This window comes from Manis pentadactyla, chromosome 14 (assembly GCF_030020395.1).
Source record: "Manis pentadactyla isolate mManPen7 chromosome 14, mManPen7.hap1, whole genome shotgun sequence".
NCBI classification, from domain to species: domain Eukaryota; kingdom Metazoa; phylum Chordata; class Mammalia; order Pholidota; family Manidae; genus Manis; species Manis pentadactyla.
In genome coordinates this window covers 47,873,642-47,899,546 of record NC_080032.1, presented here as the reverse complement: position 1 = coordinate 47,899,546, position 25,905 = coordinate 47,873,642, and the positions used below count along the sequence as shown (strand labels likewise).

The following is a 25,905-nucleotide window of genomic DNA, read 5'->3' as shown; positions in this document are numbered from 1 at the left end:
AATCCAAAGACATGCACAGACTAAAAGTCAAGGGATGGAAAAACATATTTAAGGCAAACAACAGAGAGAAGAAAGCACAGGTTGCAGTACTAGTATCAGACAAAATAGACTTCAAAACAAAGAAAGTAACAAGAAATAAAGAAGGACACTACATAATGATAAAGGGCTCAGTTCAACAAGAGGATATAACCATTCTAAATATATATGCACCCAACACAGGAGCATCAGCATATGTGAAACAAATACTAACAGAACTAAAGGGGGAAATAGAATGCAATGCATTCATTTTAGGAGACTTCAACATGCCACTCACCACAAAGGATAGATCCACTGGACACAAAATAAGTAAGGACACGGAGGCACTGAACAACACACTAGAACAGATGGACCTAATAGACATCTATAGAACTCTACATCCAAAAGCAACAGGATATACATTCTTCTCAAGTGCACATGGAACATTCTCCAGAATAGACCACATACTAGGTCACAAAAAGAGCCTCAGTAAATTCCAAAAGATTGAAATCCTACCAACCAACTTTTCAGACCACAAAGGCATAAAACTAGAAATAACTTGTACAAAGAAAGTAAAACGGCTCACGAACATACGGAGGCTTAACAACATGCTCCTAAATAATCAATGGATCAATGAACGAATTAAAATAGAGATCAAGGGGAATATATGGAAACAAATGACAACAATAACACAAAGCCCCAACTTCTGTGGGACGCAGTGAAAGCAGTCTTAAGAGGAAAGTGTATAGCAATCCAGACACACTTGAAGAAGGAAGAACAATCCCAAATGAATAGTCTAACATCACAATTATTGAAACTGGAAAAAGAAGAACAAATGAGGCCTAAAGTCAGCAGAAGGAGGGACATAATAAAGATCAGAGAAGAAATAAACAAAATTGAGAAGAATAAAACAATAGCAAAAATCAATGAAACCAAGAGCTGGTTCTTTGAAAGAATACACAGTATAGATAAGCCTTCAACCAGACTTATTAAGAGAAAAAGAGAATCAACACACAACAACAGAATCAGAAACGAGAAAGGAAAAATCACGACGGACCCCACAGAAATACAAAGAATTATTAGAGAATACTATGAAAACGTATATGCTAACAAGCTGGAAAACCTAGGAGAAATGGACAACTTCCTAGAAAAATACAACCTTCCAAGACTGACCCAGAAAGAAACAGAAAATCTAAACAGACCACTTACCAGCAACGAAATTGAATTGGTAATCAAAAAACTATCCAAGAACAAAACACCTGGGCCAGACGGATTTACCTCGGAATTTTATCAGACACACAGAGAAGACATAATACCCATTCTCCTTAAAGTTTTCCAAAAAATAGAAGAGGAGAGAATACTCCCAAACTCATTCTATGAAGCCAACATCACCCTAATACCAAAACCAGGCCAAGACCCCACCAAAAAAGAAAACTACAGACCAATATCCCTGATGAACGTGGATGCAAAAATACTCAATAAAATATTAACAATCCGAATTCAAAAATATATCAAAAGGCTGATACACCATGACCAAGTAGGATTCATCCCAGGGATGCAACGATGGTACAACATTCAAAAATCCATCAACATCATCCACCACATCAACAAAAAGAAGGACAAAAACCATGTGATCATCTCCATAGATGCTGAAAAAGCATTTGACAAAATTCAACATCCATTCATGATGAAAACTCTCAGCAAAATGGGTATAGAGGGCAGGTACCTCAACATAATAAAGGCCATATATGATAAACCCACAGCCAACATCATACTGAACAGCGAGAAGCTGAAAGCTTTTTCTCGGAGATCGGGAACAAGACAGGGATGCCCACTGTCCCCACTTTTATTCAACATAGTACTGGAGGTTCTAGCCACGGCAATTAGACAAAACAAAGAAATACAAGGAATCCAGATTGGTAAAGAAGAAGTTAAACTGTCACTATTTGCAGATGACATGATATTGTACATAAAAACCCTAAAGAGTCTACTGCAAAACTACTAGAACTGATATCGGAATACAGCAAAGTTACAGGATACAAAATTAACACACAGAAATCTGTGGCTTTCCTATACACTAACAATGAACGAATAGAAAGAAAAATCAGGAAAACAACTCCATTCACAATTGAATCGAAAAGAATAAAATACCTAGGAATAAACCTAACCAAAGAAGTGAAAGACCTATACCCTGAAAACTACAAGACACTCTTAAAAGAAATTAAAGGGGACACTAACAAATGGAAAATCATCCCATGCTCTTGGCTAGGAAGAATTAATATCATCAAAATGGCCATCCTGCCCAAAGCAATATACAGATTTGATGCAATCCCTATCAAATTACCAGCAACATTCTTCAACGAACTGGAACAAATAATTCAAAAATTCATATGGAACCACCAAAGATCCCGAATAGCCAAAGCAATCCTGAGAAAGTAGAATAAAATTGGGGGGTTCTCACTCCCCAACTTCAAGCTCTACTACAAAGCCATAGTAATCAGACAATTTGGTACTGGCACAAGAACAGAGCCACAGACCAGTGGAACAGATTAGAGACTCCAGACATTAACCCAAACATATATGGTCAATTAATATTTGATAAAGGGGCCATGGACATACAATGGGGAAATGACAGTCTCTTCAACAGATGGTGCTGGCAAAACTGGACAGCTACATGTAAGAGAATGAAACTGAACCATTGTCTAACCCCATACACACAAGTAAATTCAAAATGGATCAAAGACCTGAATGTAAGTCATGAAAACATAAAACTCTTAGAAAAAACATAGGCAAAAATCTCTTAGACATAAACGTGAGTGACCTCTTCTTGAACATATCTCCCCGGGCAAGGAAAACAACAGCAAAAATGAACAAGTGGGACTATATTAAGCTGAAAAGCTTCTGTAGAGCAAAAGACACCATCAATAGAACAAAAAGGTACCCTACAGTATGGGAGAATATATTTGTAAATGACAGATCTGATAAAAGCTTGATATCCAAAATATATGAAGAGCACACCCACCTCAACAAACAAAAAACAAATAATCCAATTAAAAAATGGGCAGAGGAACTGAACAGATAGTTCTCCAAAAAAGAAATACAGATGGCCAACAGACACATGAAAAGATGCTCCACATCGCTAGTTATCAGAGAAATGCAAATTAAAACTACAATGAGATATCACCTCAGACCAGTAAGGATGGCTGCCATCCAAAAGACAAACAACAACAAATGTTGGCGAGGCTGTGGAGAAAGGGGAACCCTCCTACACTGCTGGTGGGAATGTAAATTAGTTCAACCATTGTGGAAAGCAGTATGGAGGTTCCTCAAAATGCTCAAAATAGACTTACCATTTGACTCAGGAATTCCACTCCTAGGAATTTACCCTAAGAATGCAGCACTCCAGTTTGAAAAAGACAGATGCACCCCTATGTTTATCGCAGCATTATTTACAATAGTCAAGAATTGGAAGCAACCTAAGTGTCCATCAGTAATTGACTGGGTAAAGAAGATGTGGTACATATACACAATGGAAAATTATTCAGCCATATGAAGAGAACAAATCCTACCATTTGCAACAACATGAATGGAGCTAGAGGATGTTATGCTCAGTGAAATAAGCCAAGCGGAGAAAGACAAATACCAAATGATTTCGCTCATCTGTGGAGTATAAGAACAAAGGAAAAACTGAAGGAACAAAACCGCAGCAGAATCACAGAACCCAAGAATGGACTAACAGGTACCAAAGGGAAAGGGACTGGGAAGGATGGGTGGGTAGGGACGGATAAGGGGGGGGAAGAAGAAAGGGGGTATTATGATTAGCATGCATAATGTGGGGGTTGGGAGAAAGGGGAGGGCTGTGCAACACAGAGAAGACAAGTAGTGATTGTACAACATTTTGCTATGCTGATGGACAGTGACTGTAATGGGGTTTCTTGGGGGGACTTGGTGTAGGGGAGAGCCCAGTAAACAGAATATTCTTCATGTAATTGTAGATTAATGATAACAGAAAAAAAGAAGAGAAAGAAAAGAGATTACTACCTGATAGGATAAAACTAACTGCAAATCAAAAATTAATGCATGCTTTACATAATCCTTAATTTTGATCTTTTAAAGGGTGTCAGATGATAAGGTATGGAAGTACATTTTTCTGATAATATTCCTTTCTCTTAAAAAAGAAAAAAAGCAGTTCCTGTGTGGTGATCTCCAATAGGTTTTTCACAATGGTAAAAAGGTCTTATCAAAGTGTGGGCAAAGGGTTTGTTTGTGTTTATACAGAGGATCAAAGCCTAATTTGGCTACCCAGAACACGAATTAAGGTATGATATGAAGAAGAACTTCCAACATCAAAATCCTCTGGAAGAGTCATTCCAGAAGATGATCGTCAAAAAACTTCAAGAAAGATCCTGGCACTGTTGCAGTTGTAGCTGCATTCATCCCACCGGTTCCTGGACTTGCCATTGGAGTGAAGGAGATATCTAAGCTGGCCTGTGCATACAGTAAAACAACAAATTTGACTGGATCTATACTGTCGGAACTCAACCAAGAATTAGGAGAAGTGCAAGTTGCAGCGCTCCAAAATCTTGCGACTATAGACTATCTACAGTTAAGAGAACATATGGGATGTGAAAATTTCCCAGGAATGTGTTGTTTTAATTTGTCTGATTTTTCTCAAACTATTCAAATTCAGTTAGACAATATCCATCATGTCATTAATAAGTTTTCACAAATGCCTAGGGTGCCTAACTGGTTTTCTTGGTTTCACTGGATATGGCTGGTAATTGTAGGTCTGCTTTTGTTATGTAGCTGTATTCCTATTATGTTAATGTGTGTACACAATTTAATTAGTAGTTTGTTAAAACCTATACATGCTTATGTTACTCTACAAGAAGATATGTCAAAGAAATAATCAATCGTCCCATGTTTTCTTCCATGTGCTACTTCTATGGCTTTTCTTCTTCCTTCCTAATTACAACCCTTTAGTAGAATTCATGCCTCATATCGAAAATTACCGAACATCATAATTCTTCCAAGTGGTAAAGACACCTCAAGACAAATGCTGGGCATAGAAGCCGCAGGACATAAATATGCAAAGAAGTAAAAAGCTAACCTTTTCAAACAATAAGGCTTCTCTCTCACTTACCAACTTTACATTTCCCTGTATGGCTCCGGATTATGACAGGTTAGCCAGAGACGGGTAAGATTCCTCAAGGGAGGAACAACCTAAGACAGGCCCGGTTGCAGGGGGGCCATCAGGTGAGAAATTGGGGATCAACAGAGGTGAGGCTTAGAACCTCACCCCCTCCTGTTTTGAGAGAAATCTTCTGCATCCATGGATGTTTTGTTGCCCTTGTCTAGCTTAGATTAATACTTTAGTCTATCGGCACAGACCTGATCATCTACATTTGCCCTCTTACTGCACTAAATTATGTTTTCTATCTTTATCGTGCATCTACCTACCACTTTAGCATTTTATTAAAATAATAATAATAGTAAGAGAGAAATGTGGGATTCACATATAAATCAAGTATAAAAATCAAATGAATAATCATATCTGACTTGATTGTTTATAGTTCATGATGCGTGATCAAAACCGAAAGTTTCTGTGATGACTGCCCTTGCACTGTTCACCATGTAAGAGCTTATTCACTATGTAAGAACTTGTTCACCATGTAAGAACTTGTTCGTTATGCTTCAGAAGATTGGAGACTGTTGAGAATTAGACTTGGGGTTGATTAATGATTGTGCATTGAGTCCCCTATACAGATTTTATTGTTGTTAACAACCATATGATCAATAAATATGAGAGATGCCCTCTCAAAAAAAAAAAAAAAAGATGACCATTTTAACCACAGAAAAAATAAAATAAGAAGAATGAAAAAAAAAAAATCCAGGCCCCATTTGTAATGAATATGACAGACAAAAAGCTCTTTCAAAATGATAAGAAAAAGACCAAGATCCTAAAAAAGCAGGCAGAGGACTCGAATAAGCAATACACAGAAGCAGAAAAAGCCAGTAACATGGAAAATAACAACAGGTACAAATCAACACAGTGGGGCAACCTTGTTAAATTCTCAGAAGATCGATTGATTTATCAAGAGTGGCTCTCCACTGTATGCAGGAGTGGGGAAAGGCCTGTTCCCTCAGACTGCCAATGCTCTGTACATATTTATGCAAACGTTACCTGGTGGGGGGTAAACCAGGGAGCTTCCATCAAAGCTTGAAGTAACAATGACTTAGTGCTCCGAGTTCTGTGCAGATTAATTGCTGTAGATTTGTGCATTGTAGTTCATGGATTTTTATTTTTATTTATTTTTTATTTTTCAGTAATGTGCTTCCAGACTTGTAAGTAATAGATGCATATGCATAACTCTTTAAGAAAACATGCTTTTAGATAATTGAAGGGAACCTGTTTGCATCAAAAAAAGGCTTCTTCAGAAAAGATTCCAAGAATGAGCGACCCTTTTTGGTAACTCTGAGTTGATTATCAGGGCAGTAAATAGTTTAGCTCTGTGGTTGAAGTGTCAGCATGGGTTGGGGTTGGCTGTGGGCTCCTGAGTAGGCCCTGTCTAATTCCGGTCAGCCACCCTGGGGGGTCAGCAGTGTTCAGATTTGGTAGCCATGGGGTTGTTGGAGGTTGACTGCCCAGGAGCAGAGAGGACAGTCTGCGGGCTCTTTTGGTACTGCAGGATCGCCATCCCAGACCACAAAGGTAGGAATGAAGGATGTGATGACTGAAGTAAGGAAGCTCCACTGAGTCACATGGCTGTTATTAGGCAGGAGATAAAGGACACAAATGACATGAGGGCACCAACGGTGGCTCCTCAGCAGAAACAGGGCTGGCGTTCGGGGACTGCCATTTGGAGGAGGGGATGTGGATTTTAATCCCAGAGTTGTTGGCACGATGGTGGTGCGCCCTGTTGTTGTGGGGGGGGGGCTCTGAGGGGGGCTGGCTGCCGGTGAGGATCTGGTGAGAGGGAAAAAGGTGGGAGCCAGATGCTCAGGGACTGAGGGGAGTCCTGGTCCGCAGGGCCCATGGTTGGAGAGTCTGGGGACATAGCAGGGCCCTCCAGCTAGGTACCTGCACAGCATGTCACAGAGCTGTCCTTGTCCAGCTCTTCCATTATGGGAAGCTCCTCTTTCATAGCCTCTTGGCCAGACCTTCCTTTTTCCTTCCCAAGCAGACAGGCCATGCCCTCTGCTCTCACCTGACCTTCCGCACCCACCAGGAGTGGAGCCACCCTCCTGCCTCCACGTACCCTCCTGCTCCCAGTCCCCTTTCTTTCATTCTCAGAGGAAGGGCCACTTGCCCTCTCCTGCTGTAAAAGTCACCCTGCTTGTCCAGGAGAGCTGCTCCCTCCCTGCCTGCTGGGAACTTGCTGCTCCATGTCCATTTTCCCATCCCCAGCTCCTGTCCTTTGTGTGTTGGCTAACGCATAGCTTTGAGCAGAGGCCACAGATTGCATGACAGGCAGAAGCAGGAGGAAACAGACTCTTCAGGTCTCACTTCTTAAATATTTTAATTGTTATCTATCTACTCTTCAGAATATGCTAGATGATGGTTCCAAACCATGGGTTCAAACCGTGGAGGCCAACAATGGAGGGGATGCTCCCCAATCCCCATCTTTTCTGAAAGCAGGACCTCCCTGCCCCAACCCCATTTCAGCTAGAGCAGCTCTTTCTAATTCTGGTGAACAGTTCATCTGGGTAAAGGGTTTTGCACCTTAAGGGCAGTGAACCACTGTTTTCAAAAAATAAATCATGGCATGTACTTCCACATTAATTAGACTGTTTCATATTATGGAGAATCTGAAGGAATTGATAGATATATTGTGGACTGATTGTTTTCATAGCTTATCACCGGAAAGAGATTAAACATTGCAAGGCAAAAATAGTCTTAAATAAAATTAGCTCTGTAAGTAACTGTCATAAAAATTTGGCCTACTCATCTCCAGAATGAGGCCTTTCTCCTGAAGGTTTCAGATTGACCTCAAGGAAAATTTTGCATAGTCTTAAGGAAAAAAGATGATCTGGCAAACGTTTTACTTAAAAGGAAGTCTCATTTTACACATTGTTTAGAAATGATGAAGCCACATACTGTATAGCCAAATAGAAAGTAATGGATTTGAATATTAATTTTTGTGTTTACAGATATCATGTATTTGTAATTTTTCTATGATGTAAGTTACGTTCTTAGGAATAGTTTAGATGGTTATTTCTTTTCTGTTTGGTAATAATACAATGTTGGCATTTCCAGTTTAGATGGATCCAGTAGATTCATTCCACAATACTGAAGGCAGGCAGATCACCAAATTTCCTTCCTCTCTCCTCTTACCTTTTAAAAATGCTTTGTAGGGATATACACGTGTTCAAATGTAGGTGTGTGCACATCATGTTTATCACCAATGGCCCACGACCTTGGGCACATGCTATGCCCCTCTATTACTTTTCTACATTAGAAAGGAGTGAAAGGTGGAGACCTCCGCCCCTGTCCCTTTAAACCCTTTAATCTGGCTTCCTCGTGGACATTTGGAAGTCCAGCCTCTTGGTATTTAATCCTCGTAACTCTGAAAATGCCTCTAATCAGATCTTTTAGTTTGAGCTTCCTTGGAAGCAGATTCCAACTCAAGAATATGAGTGCAAGTAGATTTGGGATGAAGACAGTGGACGGAAGGAGGGAAATGGAGGCAAGGGTGGCTGCTAAAGAGTGAATTCCCAAACCGCTCCCATTGTGGGCAGCTGCTGCCTAATACCGAGGGGGAAATTTGGGAACCAGTTATTCCATCGAGGGCTGAGGGACCTGGGGGATTTTAGGCTAACTTCTGTAGTCATCAGTTAAACGCTGCTCTTGAGGGGCAGGAGGTGGCAGGACAGGTTAGGTAGGGAAGAGGTGTGCTGCCTGTTGGAAGCCAGGAGGTGTGCCCTGAAGAGGCACGGGAAGGAGGTCTGGGCAGAGAACCAGCAGCATTCTCTGTGCCAGGCTCCTGACTGAGCCTCTACGGCCAGTGACGAGAGCACCATGTGTCTGGAGTAGCCTGACCTATGCCTGGTGCTTGGCAAGCATTCTCAATAATCTTTAGTTCCATCTGCCTTTAAAAAGGCTAGGAAAAGCTGAGTTGAGTCTTTCTTTAAGAAGCGTCTCAGGCACTTCTGTGTCCACACATTGTTCAGCGAGCACAGTAAGAGGTCCACTCTGGATGTGCTTGTGCCTTTTATGGGGCAAGCATAGTGCCAAGTGCTGGGGATACAGAAGTGAGAGAGATGATCCCAGCCCACAGGAGCTCCTGGGCCAGTGGGTGGTTCTGGAGGGCTTGCCTAGAGAGCCCTTCTCAAGTGCGAGAGGACTTGAAGTGAATCAGTCAGTCAATACCAAAGATGTTTGTGATGCCTGAGAACTTGGACCCAGCATTCTTTGCTTTTAGACCCTGGCCCTGCCCTGTTGGCCAGCTGAGGTTGGTGTATTTTTTCCCTACATGTATGTATAACAGTAACAATATTATACCCAGCAGTAAGAGCAGTATAACTTCATTTGGGTTCCTGGACCGGATTCCAATGTGTCTAAGTATGTGGGAGGGGTTCTTCCCACACATTCTTAAACCAAGCAATTCTCGAACACCAGCAGGGTTTTGGAGAAGTCAACTCAATTCTGATGCTATCTGCCCAGAGACAGGACCAGATACCCAGGTTAAGGGCTCCGTCCTATAAGACTGCCCTCTATGCCCCACTCAAGACACAGGTCACAAGCACCAGGCTGTTCCCTGTGCTCCTGACCTACTGGCTACAGATTGGAGGTTCCCACGACCTCCCACTCATGTTCGATTAATTTGCTGGAGTGGCTCACAGAACTCAGGAAGACACTTATATTTACCAGTTTAATAAAGGATACACGTTAACAGCTAGATGAAGAGAGACACAGGGCGAGGTCCCAAATAAAGGAGCTTCTGTCCTCATGGAGCCTGGGGCCTGGCTCGGTGGCACGTGGAGGTGTCTGGCTCCCCAAGCACAGAAGCTCTCTCTGTCCAAGAAGCAGGATCCCACTGAGCAGAGCAGGCAGAGCAGAGCAGAGCAGAGAGAGAGAAACTCGTCTCAGGTTTTTGTGAGGGATTCAATCACATAGTCATGATTGACTGAATGATTAGCTATTGGCTGATCCAGCATCCAGCCCCTGCCCTTGGGTGGGGGTCCAAAAGTCTCTCATTAACATAACAAAACCTGTTTCACCTTTAAGACTCTGCAGTGTTTTCAGGAACTGCAAATCAAGACCGAATATCCCTGGGAAATATATGAATTTGGTCATATGAATGACCAAATATATATATTTCTTATGATTCATTATATCACAGGAGCTTTGCTTTGTGCCCCTCTCAGCCACAGACCCACACATCCTGGACCCATTTTAGGACCACCTCTTGGCATGGTGGAGAATTTGCTTATTGGAAACATAAGAATTTAACACCACCATGACCAGAGTTGGTACCGACAAACTCCAGGTTTTCCAGTTTATAGAAGACATCAGCCCATTTTTGGTGTGGGATGGGGGTGCTAAGGCTCAGCGAGGTGGCAGTCTCTTAATTATAAGTCAGTTCTGTGAGAAGACTGGAATCTTATAGGGGTTCAGAAATTCCCTCTGTTTACAGTGCGTTCTAACAGATTGTTGTTCCAGAAGCTTTGTGAGAGAGAACCTTCCATTTTAAAACCTGAAAATATTGGTGGTGTCCAACTACCGTCTCACTTACATTCCTTTCATCTTTGTCCTCAGCTGCTCATGTTTCCCACTTGGAGAATGTGTCAGAGGAAGAAATGAACAGACTCCTGGGAATAGTGTTGGATGTGGAGTATCTCTTTACTTGTGTCCACAAGGAAGAAGATGCAGATACCAAACAAGTTTATTTCTACCTATTCAAGGTGAGATTTTAATATTTTTAAAGGGCATTTCTTCTCCTTGTTCAACTGTGCTCTGCTCTGTACACCAGGTCATGGGTGGGAAGGCTCTTGGCTTGTGGTACAATTTGCCCTTGGGTTGCCGACATGCGTTTCTTCATGAGGGATTGTCTGAAATGCCCACCATATGTTGAACACATCACTCTCCTTGAGAGCCTTCATACTTGAGTGCAGAGTTGGGTATCATGATTTGTTTATGCTCATAGATGTCTTTTATCCACCCGTCCACTCATCCATGCAACAAATATTTCTTGCACACCCAGGCTGTGCTTGGCATTCATGTAGGCATGAGGGATAGATTGCTGGGCCAGACAAAGCCTTTGTCCTCGTGGTGTCTGCTGTGGAGTGAGTGAACTTGATATGATGGGGGACCCCAAGAGGGTCAGGGTGGTGGAGCCCTGTGATCCTGGGGAGGTTTGGGGGAGATGGGCTGGAGGGTAGCACCAGGGCCTTGACTTCCATGCTTCTGGGGGAGAATCAAGAATTCCCAAGTTTGTCTTGGCATCTCCCCACTGTTCTCTGAGTCTGGTTGACCCATTTGCTGGTTACCTCTGCGTCTTGGTGACTGTTCCTCAGTCCCCTTTTGGGTCACGCCCAGTCCCTTTCCACAGACATATATCTCCCCGGGCTTCTGATCACACGCAGGACTGACAGGTGTGGAAGGGGTAGAAAAACTTCAGGCTGCCAAAAAATAGGTTCATAAAGGAGGCTGACAGAAGGAATAACTAAAAAAAAAAAACCTGTTGTTGAGGGCACTACTGATTATGTTCCATGGTACAACCCTTATAAGGGTCTTTAAAAGCAAACACCAAAAACCAAAACACTCCACTCAGAGTTTACAGCCAGGAAGAGTTTGCCTCTTCCTTTTTTTTAATCTTTTTTTTTTTTTGGTATCATTAATAAATAGTCACATGATTGGTTACTGGATTTCTCCCATTCTCAAGTCCCCCCCACGAACCCCATTACAGTCACTGTGCGTTAGCCTAGTAAGATGCTATAGAATCACTACTTGTCTTCTCTGTGTTGTACAGCCTTCTCCATGCCCCCCCACATTATGTGTGCTAATCATAATGCCCCTTATTCCCCCTTATCCCTCCCTTCCCACCCATCCTCCCCAGTCCCTTTCCCTTTGGCAACTGTTAGTCCATTCTTGGGTTCTGTGATTCTGCTGCTATTTTGTTCCTTCAGTTTTTTCTTTGTTCTTATGCTACACAGATGAGTGAAATCATTTGGTACTTGTCTTTCTCTGCCTGGCTTATTTCACTGAGCATAATACCCTCTAGCTCCATCCATGTTGTTGCAAATGGTAGGATTTGTTTTCTTCTTATGGCTGAATAATATTCCATGTTTATATGTACCACATCTTCTTCATCCATTCATCTACTGATGGACACTTAGGTTGCTTCCATGTCTTGGCAAGTTTGCCTCTTCTAATGAGCGCTGTGCTTCATCTTCAGTGACAAGGATGGATAGATTTTCCATAAGTTCTCGCTTTTACTTTGACTGCTAGGAATCTCAGTGCAAATTTTGTGCCCAACTTCTATAGCTTTTTTTCTTTTTGGTCTGAATTTACTTGACTTACTTGATGCATGTTTTTCCCATCTCCCCCTTTATTAACTCTCATCTTTTACAGTACTAACGGGGCTTTGCAGGTAAATAAGGGGCAGGAGTGGCAGGGAGGCTTATGTTTTTAAATTTTGGGCTCATGTGAGGATATTGACTTTAAAAAGATTAAGGGGGGGGGTGGGGGCTGGGAGAAAGAGGGAGAAAAGAGCCAGGTGGGGAGAGAGAGGGAGCGAAGGACTGAATCCCCAGCCATTAGTGGGCACTGGGTTTCTCCAGGTGACAACTTGTTGACAGGGCTGTGAGGCTGAGTCATCCACACAGAACCCTGGCAGGTTCACACAGTTTGCAGCTTCTCTGGAAGAAGATCTTAGTTGAAGAAAAACAACTGCATGACTGCATGTGGCTGTTATTTGTCTTGGAGCTAAGCCCCCTGGCATTCTCCCGCCGTCCTCCTGGAAGTGAACGTGGTGTCAGGGTTTCCATCCGGTCAGCCTCCTCTTGATTCTGTTTATTAACCAACCAAATAGGCTGGAAGGTATTGCTGTGCTTTGGAGCATTTTCTCTCAGCCTCTCCTTCCTCCTTATCTTCAGCAGTACAAATCCAAAATACTCAACATTTTCCCCTCTCCCATACCACGAAATCATTCTTCGGGCAGATAAGTTATAAATCATCTATTCCTTAACTTTTGAGAGGCTATTCCTGTGTCTCATATATCTCAATAATTAAAGTGTCTTATACATTTTTGTAACATTTAAAGAACTTCACGAATTCACTGAACAGTGGCTTCCCTAAAGCCCAGTGTACTCAAACGCCTGTTAAGTGTGGCTCTGGAGCCCAGCTATCTGGGTTGAAATCCTGGCTCCATCACTTACTGATGTGACCTTGGACAGGTCATTCTCCCTAAAATACAGACAGTAATAGCTTCAGAAGGTTGTTACAAGTCTTAATGACATAATACATACAAAGAGTGGGATGCAAATATTTGGCTGCTGTTACTAAAATTCTTTATATGCTCACTTATCCCAGCTTGATCATTTTACAGGTGAAGAAGCTGAGATTGAACATCTCCCCAATCCATCAGTTTATCCCCAAATAGAAATCCCCAATAGGTCAAGTCTTATTTTAACTGGGCAAAAAAAGTAGGCAAACAGAACTGTAATTGTATTTATTATGATCAATCTCTGTGTATCCTTAGTAACTTATGCAATGACTTACCATTATTGCTCATTAATTTTTATAAAAATGGCCATAATACACTGAAAAGATCAACAAATGCCCCTTTGTAATAAACATGCTAAAAGTTTATATGGCACCAGGAGAAGGAATTGAGGCCTTTGCACAACATGGCCCTGTGAGGACACATGGTGGTCTACAACCCTGAGGGTTCTGTGATTCGCACCAACTCCTGGGAAAATTGGTGCCATGTTTTGTTTCTATTGACAGTGCATTAAGTGGAGAAAGGGAAGGATGGAGCCTCCTGTGTGGTAACTGGTGCACATGTAAAGGTTACAGAAGATTCAAAGAAAGGTTGCCTATAAAGAATTTCCATATCAATGTATTTTCAAATCAGGTCCTGATTAGTGTTCTGTGTTCCCTTTTCTCTTTGATACTTGCTCTTTGAGGGCTTTAAATTCCAGGGGCAGGGATTAAGAGCAGTGTTTTGTTCTGTGGGCATTGGGATGCCAGCACACTTGGCCCACATTCTGTGGATGGAGAGGAAATGAAAAAAGACCGTGCAAGTGAGAGCTGCCGAACCAGCAGAATTCCTCCCAAAGAGCCGGGGCCCTAGATGATGCATATGACATACAGTGGCTCCCAACGACAGCCTCTCTCCCCTGGCCTCATTGGGGCAGCGTGGACCTTGGCCTTTGAGGGGTTTAAGTAAGACCCTCCAGAGTGCCCGCACCCCTGCACTGGCCAGATGGGCACGTGCGGTGTGCATGGTGTTTACCAGGCTCTGGGTCCGGGGAGAGCTGGAAACGGAGGGAGGGCAGGAAGGGGACAGGATGGAGGTGTCTGCGGCCACTGCTGGGTGCTTTGGGCTGCCTGGAAAATGAAAGGTATCCCATTCCTCATGGTTCTCATCTTGGAAATTGAAGGCAAATACGGGTTATCTGGTAGTCACCCATTTTATTGACTTAAGGATTTCTTTCCATGTAGAATATGGTGACTTCCCTTCAAAGGTATTTGTGTGAGAGAGAGATTGATTGTTTTTTTTTTTAAACAATTTTTTTGCAGCTCTTGAGAAAGTCTATTTTACAAAGAGGAAAACCTGTGGTTGAAGGCTCTCTGGAGAAGAAACCCCCATTTGAAAAACCTAGTATTGAACAGGTAAAATGAGAAAAGAGAAGCCCTTTTTTACTGCTTTAAGGCTGAATGAACCTGCTAATCTTCCTTCATCTTCCTTCTGCATCTCTATGCACGTCTTCCTGCTGTGCAACATACCCAGCTTAAGATGTTCACCAAGCCTGTAGAAACTGTCTTGGACCTTTTGGATCAGAAGTGAATACTTGATTTAATAAATGATCTCACTTTTTCTTTTAGGGTTGCTGTAGACTCAGAATTCACTGTGTGTTTAGGGAAGAAGAAAATTAAGTAGAACATGTAGTTAGCACAAACACCTGAAATGTGCTTTTTCTTGGTGCTGCCTGAAAAACCCTATCGAGGTGAGGGAATTCAGGAGCAATGTGAAAAACATTGTAAGTCAAGCAAAAAACGTAGAAAAGAAATGAGAGTTTTGTATCCCAAAGTTGACTTCCTGCCACATTATGATTCCCGGAAAGATGCCGATTTACTCGGGGGATCTGTTGACATGTAGAGACCCTTTCTGTTAGGTGGTGTCAGATACCCTTACCTGAATTTCTTGAGACTGATTACAGAAGACATGGTATCAGAGCCCTTACAGATACAAATTAAATGTATTTTTATCAGTCAGTTTTCAGTAGAAATTTTGTATCCAAGCCCTATTAAGTAAGAGTTCATTGTTCTCTTATTTGAAATTAGATTAGACGGGAGTGTTTTGCAGGAAGATTAACTTTACCAGAGATTCTTTAAAAGCTCATAATTTTAAATAAGAATTGTTTTTTTCTTGCTTGCCAAAACTGGAAGAATGATAGTAAAGAGTTTAAATTCTAGTGGTTTCGTTCAGTGGAAGGCATGCTGCAACCTTTTGATTAAAATTTTGTTAATGTAAAAATGTAATTTTTATCCAAGAACTTCATATATGTGAGCTATTGTGTTATAGTACAGCAGGAATCATTCTGCACAATAGTTGTATTTTACTGTTCAAGGGATTTTGACTTTTCAATCCGGGATTTTGTTTTCTCTTTAATGCCCCAGGATTGTAGCAGGCATAGACTCACGGCTCCCTGCCCTTCTTTCTTGTCACTTTTCATCTGCTGTGATCTGAAGCGCAATTCCCTCTGGGCATTCCTGTTTTTTAATAGGGAAAAGGAAGAGCTTTTGGTGAACAGAGAAATGTCTGTTTCTCTGCTAATAACTGCTGCCGGTGCTGACAGTGTGGGTGTTGAGAATTAGTATGATTGCATGGCTGCATGAATAAATTGCTGTCCTTCCTTTTAAGGGTGTGAATAACTTTGTACAGTACAAATTTAGTCACCTACCATCCAAAGAAAGGCAAACAATAGTTGAGCTGGCCAAAATGTTCCTAAACCGCATCAACTACTGGCATCTGGAGGCCCCATCTCAACGAAGATTGCGATCTCCCAATGACGATATTTCTGGATACAAAGAGAACTACACAAGGTAATCAGATGACTGGTTCATTTCCTTTGGCCCTAGACCACTCTGCAGACATAACAGTCAGCATAACGTTGCCACTTGTGTGTTGCAGAGGGTTGCCCAGTTTTCACGGTGACTCCATTAGTTCAGAGGGAATGTCTGCATGGTGTAACTCCCCGGATGGCTGCTTTTCAGTAATATCACCATGTTCGGGGAGGTGAGGGGTCCGAATCATCTAGAATGGATACTGTACCTTTCCAGTACAGTAGTTGCTAGCTATGTGTGGCTGTCATGCACTTGAAAACTGGCTAGTATGAATTGAGATTTCTAAGATTGTACGAACAAAAGAATGTACAGTATTTCATTAATCATTTTTTAGATTGATTACATGTTGAAATGATAATATATTGGATATGTTAGATTAAATAACATATATTAAAGTTAATTTCACCTGTTTCTTTTTACCTTTTTAATGTGATACTGGAACACTTAAAATTGCATATGGGGCTTGCATTGTATCGCTATTGAACATGGCTGATCTAGGTAAATATGCTATGACTCTATAATTATTGTATAGAAACTTCATGCATTAAAAAATAGCATGATCATGAATATAATAATATTAAGGAATTTTTTTAAAGAAGGAAAGATCCCCTTAGTCCCTGTACCATCATGGGAATAGTATCATTATACATATTGTCTTCCAGTCTTTGCCTCTTCAAATTAATAGTTTATATTAGTTAGAATGAAAGAAAATACAGGATTTGCATCCCTTTTTGTCCCCCCACTTCATATCATACCAAACATTGCTGGTTTTATTATGGTCTGTTGAGTTGATGTACTGAATCTACCTAACATTTGCCTGTTTGTGAGCATCAAACTCTGCCAGTATTCTCAGATTGCACTTACGTTTATCTCTAAAGTAAGAATTTACTTTTATTGCTTATGAACTGCAGAATAATAGAATTGACTTTAAAAACCTTAAAACACAGGCCACGCAAAATAGAATGACCTCTATTTATTTTCATTTAAGTAAGAAAGTGACTTGGATTATTCATTCTACTCACCCTTTTTTATAACTTTGCTCCATTTATATCTTATTGGCACATCAAGCTTGCTTCAAGAGATATTATGGAGTTTATATACCTAATTTGAAGTAGGCAATGTTTTTGATAGTGTGGAAAGACTGTTTGTACTACCCAGGTTATTTTCTGTAGCAGCTGTTGACATAGATGTAGGAATGGGGATAGTTTAAGATAAGCTCTCCTCTGTCACTGACCTGATTTCATGAGTAATAACCCCTTTCCTTTCCTCCCTCCTTTCACAGTATAAAAACTTTGAGTTATAAAGTATTTCCTCTTAATAACTGACTTTGATAGGAATTACATATTTCTACAAAATCAACTTTTAGGATTACATCTTTATTTCTACACCTTCATTTCAGAATTTTACTTTAACAATATTTCCTTTATTATTGTAATGTCTAAAAAATATATGTCTTTTAACCCAATCTGTGAATGATTGACAAAGCTATTTAAAGCCAGACTCCTGTAAGCACTTGCTGTTCTTCACAGAGGAAGAATTGTTTCATCAAGAAGGAGAATTAAATGTGAAGCATGGGTGATATGACTGTATTTTAGAAAACAGAATAAAAATACTATGAAGCACTTGGGAATCACCAAGAAATGGGTGGCACTTACAGATACTTAAGGAGTAGTAAAAATAGAAAGCCAGCTTTGGAATATGTGATGGGTTTGAATCATGGCTCCATCCCTTCCTAATTCTGGGTGCTTTAGACCAGTCACTTCACCACCCTGACCTTCAGTTTCTTCCTATGTCCAAGCCTCACAAGTGTTATGAGTGTTCCATGAGGTGGTTTGTGTGCAGTGTCTGGCACACAGAACAGGTGCCAGGAAGATGATAGTCATTGCCTCCCACACACGTTGTTCTTGAAAACTCAGCCATGCCAACGTGGGACTCTTAGCTAAAGCATGTACAGCTGAATGAGAGTGTAATTATTTGAGTATCACTTTAGAACTAAGATAACAGGGCATAGAAAGACATGAGCAGTCCTCTCTAGCCTGGCATCCTGAGGCGGAAGAGGAGTCTGACACGGGTGAGGAGAACCCGGCTGAGCCTGAAAAGAATAAGCCCTGATGAGTCCTGAAACCTGCTGATTTCAGGGCAGAATGTAAACCAAGAGCCTCGTTAATAATAAATAAGGAAATGAAGGTAGACACACCACCTCCCCCACTTCCTCACCATCACTCCATGTCGATGGAGAAAGGGAAGTACATCGAAACAACCTGTGAAGACGACGAGCATCAATAGTTATTTCAGAGTAAAACCTTGCTGGCATGACCCCTGAGGAATTTAATGAAACCACACATCACTCCAGCACGGTGTCTGTCTCCCTGATACTGATCTCAAAGATGGGTAATATTACAGGCCGCAGGCACTGGCTGGGCTTTATCTTGATATGTAAGTGAGCCTCAGGACCTGTAATGCAGGTTCAGTCCTGAATTTGCAGCGGTTGTAGCAATCGGAACAAAGGGGCCGAGAACTTCTGGCGCACCCATCAGCGTGAAAGTGGGGTGAAATGGGGTTCTCCGTGGAAGAGCCTGGACTTAGGAGATGACTACGTGCATCACAGAGCCGACCTGCGAAGGTGCAGCCATCCAAAATAAAACCCAGATTTAATAGTGGAAGTGCTTAAATTACTCATGCTCCCTGTTCTGGATGAGGGAAAAATATATTTTATCTATTAAGAGTATCTGGCTATTAATGTTAACATATACTTAATAATTAATATAAGTATATATCCCCCCCAGAAATCACTGTGGTTTTAGAAAAAAAAATCTGGACAACTGTTTTGAAGTTTCCAGAATTTCATGATGGTGCACCAATATAATTCCATGAAGAAATGACCTGAGAATGAAGGATCAGAGGAGTATGACTTAAAACACATATGACCAACAGAATCTGCCATCGGAACACAGCAAATAATTAGCCTTGGATTCTGAGTTATCCAGAACTTCTGAAAGTTTATGGTCACCCCTATATTGGGCAGTTGTTTCGTAAGAATAAAGAGCAAGTTAGATATAACAAAGTTGATTTTGGTGAAACAGTTTTACATAAGCATTGTTCCATGGTGTGTCGCCTGTCACTGAGCATACTGAGCACTCCTAATTAGCCATATGTCTAGGCCAGTATTAATCAGGAAGCATGGGAAGAACAGTGGACTGGAGAACTGGAAACCTAGCTTTAGTCTGGATTCTAATAGCTTTTAGTTCAGATGAGCTACGAGGTCACTTAATTCCTGAAAACCTTAGGATTTTCGGTCTAGTGAGTAAGTAAGGACATGGACTTCTGCACTCAAGTTCTTCAGTTCTGTTCATGTTTTAAAGAAAGCAAGGTGGTTGCCAATCATTATGCTGTAAAAAACCTGAGAGTTACCTGAACAATAAGTAAATTGCCCACACATGCCATCTCTCTTAAGCATACAAAAATAAATGGACTATCCTTTCCCTTTTTAGAAGACCTAAAACCAGTCATTTCGGTAAAATCTCTTCATACAGTTAAGTCTTTGGAGGACTGTGTGCGCAGAGACAAGGCATACATGTTCATATTGCCTCCTTTCTGTCTTACTACCTGCAGTGGCCGTGTTATTTATTAAAACGGTGCCAAACACCACACATTGACTCAGTGTATTGGTCTTACACTATGTACTTCACATATTTAAAAAATAAGATTAATCTTGAAAGTAAAAACAAAAGTAAATAGCATGAACTGAGATCTATGAAATGATTCTTGGAGGAAATGAATGGAAACCCATCATCTGAAAACTTTTACTAGATAATAGCAGTCTATGCTGCCTTCCTCTACCCTGGGAAGAAGAGTGACCCACTGAGCCCTTTTGGGCAACATTTTATAATTTTATGATAGTATTGACAACCTATCACTGCTACAGCAGAAATAACATCAGTCTTAAGTAGACTCAAAGTCATCAAGAGATATATAATGTCAGTCAGAGATGCAATTTAAAATGTTCTAGAAGCCCAATTTTAAAAAGAAAATAGACACAGGACATTGATTTTAATAACACTTTATTTTACCCAATATATAAAAATATTATCATTTCAGCATGTACTCAATATGAAAAATTATTAATGATGTGTTTTTATTTTCTTTTATTGTACTGGGTCTTCCCCAATCCAGTGTTTAATACTTAATGGCATATCTCAATTCGTTCCCTAAAATTTAAATGGTTAAAGCTGAATGGAGTCCTACCAAAGACTAAAGTTGTGTACAGTGAAAATTATGTCACACTGTCGCCATTTAGAAGTATATTTAAAATAAATTATAATTAAATAACATTAAAAATTAAGCTTCTTGGGTGTGCTAGTCACATTTTGAGTGTGCTCAGTAGGTCCATGTGACTGAAGGCACAGATATAGAACGGTCCCATTATAGAGAGCTTTGCTGTACAAGACTCAGTCCTCGAAACCTTCAGTCTCCCGTTGCAGGATCTTGGACATAGTTTCATTATTCAGTTTTATAAGTAGCCTTGTGGTAACCTAAGTCTCCTGAAAGTGAACATCTGTTTATTAAGGTCTGTGACTGTTTAACTCTTAGCATTTGTAACTTCATAATTAGTTACTTAAGAGCTGGCCTCCCTTCAGCTCCAAATACTCCTCTCACTTCTTTAAGTGGGACAGACTCACATCCAGCAAAGACTGGCCTCGAAGGTGAGGAATTCCTCTATGAAGTGCCATATGAACGGCAATGTAAATGCACCCCTCAGCCTCTCCTACCAAGGTCGTTTTTCCTGATTCAATAGGATACAGCACAATTTTGGTTTTGTGATCACAAAATGACATTTGTGTGTAAGTTATTAGGACAGAGAAGCTGAGAGAAGACTAGAAATAGTAGCAGGGTTTTAAGGTTGATTTTTTAAAGTTTTCCTTCCCAAAGATAAACCAGCAGCACCATTATCACATGTGGGGATATAAAGGAATGTGGGATACGATAAAAATAAACCAGTAAGCACGAGTAAATTACTGTTATTCCACTCTTTACTCAGGGGTCGAAAGTTCATGGGGTGGGGGTTCTCCAAGCAGCATGGGCACATGGGAGCCCTGCCCGCACGTTAAAGGCGATGGGGAAGGCACACAAGGAGGGAGGTTTTAATTCTTGGAAAGAAGTCCTGTCCTGGAAGAGGATGTTTGGATCTGCCACCCAGAAATGAAGGATCTGTGCAATGAAGCTCCTGACCCTTGGTCCTGGGCTGCCCTCTGTGACCCCCACTCTAAATGCATGTTGTTGGGTCCTGGGAATGTGAGACCTTGCATGTCTGGGAGGCCAACAAGAAAGGGGGGCGATTGTGAATAAACTTTCACTCCCCCAGCGTCTCCTGGCTGAACAAGCGTTCTAAATTGCATGCCCTCTAGACCAGCGGTTACCAAAGGGGAGGGGTTGGGGAGGGTGGGTGGGGAGGGAGGGAGAAGGGGATCCAGGGGTATTATGATTGGCACACATGGTGTGGGGAGGATCACCGGGAAGACAGTGTAGCTCAGAGAAGGCAAATAGTGACTCTGTGGCATCTTACTACACTGATGGACAATGACTGCAGTGGGGTTTGTGGGGGACACGATAACATGGGTGAATGTAGTAACCACATTGTTTTTTCATGTGAAACTGTCATAAGAATGTATATCAATAATACCTTAATAAAAAAAAAGTAAATAAATTGCATGCCCTCTATAACCAGCATCCCCCAGAACTGCCGTCGGATCTCCAGGAAGTCCCTGGTTTCCCCCCACTCCTGGGCACCCTGCCAGCCCTGTGCCATGTGAAGCGCATTTCTAACTTTGAGTTTGAGTCACTGAATTGTACCTAAGTGACAGATGGTGGAAGTTTATTACTTCCTGCGTTTTGACTGAGTTTTGAACAGTCTTGAAGATCTTTATCTTCCCTCCAAAGCTTTGGGGGTATGTGAGTGCTGCATAGGTATTTTAAAGAAACTTGAAATTTTACTCAGAGGACTAGATGGTAGAATTAGGATTCTTTCAACAGAGGGATATTTTTCAGCTTCCCCTTTAATTTCTCTTTATTCAGACTACAACTTATGTGTCAGAAGCTCAAATCGCACTATGCACTTTCCATACAGTATCTCATATAGTGCTCATAACAATGCCATGGGGTAGGTGTAATTGCTGTCCCCATTTTACAGGTAAGGAAGCGGAGGCTTAAGGACTTAATTACATTTCTATAGTCAGGCAGCCAGTAAGTGGCTGAGCCGGGATTTGATCCCAGTGCTGTCTGCCGGCAGGACTCAACTGCGTGATGCTGCAGAATGGACTGAGTTTCATGGAATTGGACCCAAGTGGTTGTTAAGGGTGAGCTAATCTAATTCCCAAGTGTCACTGACTGGGAGCGATATATTGCCTGTCAGTGCAGATTTCTTCTGTGGTAATGGTATGAGGGTGGCCGTAATTGGATGTTGTAGGTGCTCTGGGGTGTAAGGGATATTGATGGTGCTTGTCTCCTCTCGTCACAGGTGGCTGTGTTACTGCAATGTGCCACAGTTCTGTGACAGTCTACCTCGGTATGAAACCGCCCAGGTGTTTGGAAGAACACTGCTTCGCTCGGTCTTCACCGTTATGAGACGACAGCTCCTGGAGCAAGCAAGACAGGAGAAAGACAAACTGCCTCTTGGGAAGCGAACTCTGATCCTCACCCATTTCCCAAAGTAAGGGTGGCTCCTGCAGGCCTTTGATCCCGGGGCTTGGGATTGGTAAATACAGGCCAAAGCCTGCATCAGTGGTGAGCTGAGGACTGATAGCAGAGCAGGCAGGGAGGAGCAGGAAGGGACCCTGTCCTCCTCAGCTCCCTTTGTGAGTTGCCTTGGGTATTGGACCGTCCATCTGATTGTAGCCTGAATGTCTGTGACAGCAGCCATAGCTCCCTCAGCCCCACTGCACCCCGCCCCCCCCCCCCCCCCACACCTGGCTCATTGTCCCGGGCATCTCACAGAGGAGTGGTGCTTTATTTTGGGTGTCCAGCTGCCAGGAAGCTAGAAGAAGTCGGGAACAGTGTTGTAGATGCAGTTTCCATCTACGCAGAAGTGGTGCAAGAGAACTCAAGTGGCTGGTTTTTGCATCCCAGATCCCCAACCTTTTCTAAGACTGGTGAATCCCTCCTGCCTCAGCAATGGCAGGCCTGCCTCTCCTCTTCCTCTCTGTACACTAGACCCCAGCAGTGCGGCTGCACTAGAAGAGAAAGGCCACCTTCAGAATGATCTTTGTTCCTCTAGACTCAGTTTCTTGTTGACTCCACGTACTTTCAGCTACTGTGCTTAACACCTGCCAAAGCTCCCACGTAACAGTAATCACTGAAATATTTTTTTTTTTTTTTTAATTATTATTTTTTATTGAAGGGTAGTTGACACACAGTATTACATTACATGAGTTTCAAGTGTACAACACAGTGGTAGAACATTTATATACATAATTCTAGGTTCCAGCTATCACCCTACCAGGCTGTTACAATATCTTGACTATATTCCTTATGCTATACCTTACATCCCGGTTACTAATTTATTTTACCATTGGAAGTCTGTCCTTTTTTTTTTTTTTTTTTTGTGAGGGCATCTCTCATATTTATTGATCAAATGGTTGTTAACGACAATAAAATTCTGTATAGGGGAGTCAATGCTCAATGCACAATCATTATTCCACCCCAAGCCTAATTTTTGTCAGTCTCCAATCTTCTGAGGCATAACAAACAAGTTTTTACATGTAGAACAAATTCTTACATAATGAATAAGTTACATAGTGAACAGTACAAGGGCAGTCATCACAGAAACTTTCGGTTTTGCTCATGCATTATGAACTATAAACAGTCAGTTCAAATATGAATACTCATTTGGTTTTTATACTTGATTTATATGTGGATACCACATTTCTCTCTTTATTATTATTATTTTTAATAAAATGCTGAAGTGGTAGGTAGATACAAGATAAAGGTAGAAAACATAGTTTAGTGTTGTAAGAGAGCACATGTAGATGATCAGGTGTGTGCCTGTAGACTATGTGTTAATCCAAGCTAGACCAGGGCAATAAAACATCCACGTATGCAGAAGATTTCTCTCAGAACGGGGGGGTGAGGTTCTAAGCCTCACCTCTGTTGATCCCCAATTTCTCACCTGATGGCCCCCCTGCAACCGGGCCTGTCTTAGGTTGTTCCTCCCTTGAGGAATCTTACCCGTCTCTGGCTAACCAGTCATCTTCCGGGGACATACAGGGAAATGTGAAGTTGGTAAGTGAGAGAGAAGCCTTATTGTTTGAAAAAGTTAGCTTTTTACTTCTTTGCATATTTATGCCCTGTGGCTTCTATGCCCAGCATTTGTCTTGAGGTATCTTTACCACTTGGAAGAATTATGATACTCGGTAAATTTGATATGAGGCACGAATTCTATTTAAGGGTTGTAATTAGGAAGGAAGAAGAAAAGCTATAGAAGTAGCAGGCGGAAGAAAACATGGGAAGATTGATTATTTCTTTGATATATCTTCTTGTAGAGTAACTTCAGCATGTATAGGTTTTAAGCTACTACTTAAATTGCACACACACATTAACATAATAGGAGTATAGTTACATAACCAAAGCATATCTGTAATTACCAGCCATCGCCAGTGAAACCAAGAAAACCAGTTAGGCACCTTAGGCATTTGTGAAAACTTATCTATGATATGGTGGATATTGTCCAAATGAACTTGAACAGTCTGAGAGAAATCAGACAAATTAAAACAACCCATTCCTGGGGACTGTTCACATGCCATATGTTCTTTTAACAATAAATAGTTTGTAGTTGTAAGACTTTGGAGCGCTACAATTTGCACTTCTCCAAATTCTTGGTTGAGTTCCAACAGTATAGATCCAGTCCAATTTTGTTGTTTTACTGTATGCACAGGCCAGCTTAGATATCTCCTTCCTCATTCCCATGGCAGGTCCAGGAACTGGTGGGATGAGTGCATCTACAGCTGTAGCAGTGCGTGGATCTTTGTTGGGGTTTTTTGATGATCATCTTCTGGCATGAGTCTTCCAGAGGGTGCAGATGTTGGAAGTTCTTTTTCATATCGTATCTTAGTTCATTTTCGGGGTAGCCCAATTAGGCTTTGATCCTCTGTATAAACACAAACAGACCCTTTGCCTACACTTTTATATGCCCTTTATACCCTTGTGTAGAACTCGTTGGAGGTTACCACACAGGAAGTGCCCTTTTTTTTTTTTTTTTTTTTTTTTTTTGCTATCACTAATCTACACTTACATGACGAATATTACGTTTACTAGGCTCTCCCCTATAACAGGTCTCCCCTATAAACCCCTTTACAGTCACTGTCCATCAGCATAGCAAAATGTTGTAGAATCACTACTTGCCTTCTCTGTGTTGTACAGCCCTCCCTTTTCTCCTACCCCCCCATGCATGTTAATCTTAATACCCCCCTACTTCTCCCCCCCTTATCCCTCCCTACCCACCCATCCTCCCCAGTCCCTTTCCCTTTGGTACCTGTTAGTCCATTCTTGAGTTCTGTGATTCTGCTGCTGTTTTGTTCCTTCAGTTTTTCCTTTGTTCTTATATT

The 25,905-nt window shown here is 41.5% G+C and overlaps 1 protein-coding gene across 3 annotated transcripts in view; it reads left to right on the top strand.

Moving 5' to 3' along the window:
* KAT2B (lysine acetyltransferase 2B) overlaps positions 1-25,905 on the top strand; it is a 106,008-nt gene that overhangs the window by 38,742 nt on the left and 41,361 nt on the right. For all 3 annotated transcript variants that reach the window (XM_036898227.2, XM_036898229.2, XM_036898228.2), the window contains exons 3-6: positions 10,775-10,920; positions 14,762-14,854; positions 16,107-16,288; positions 22,824-23,015. In XM_036898227.2, coding sequence (XP_036754122.1) covers positions 10,775-10,920; positions 14,762-14,854; positions 16,107-16,288; positions 22,824-23,015 — 613 coding nt within the window. The remainder of the gene's footprint in view (positions 1-10,774; positions 10,921-14,761; positions 14,855-16,106; positions 16,289-22,823; positions 23,016-25,905) is intronic.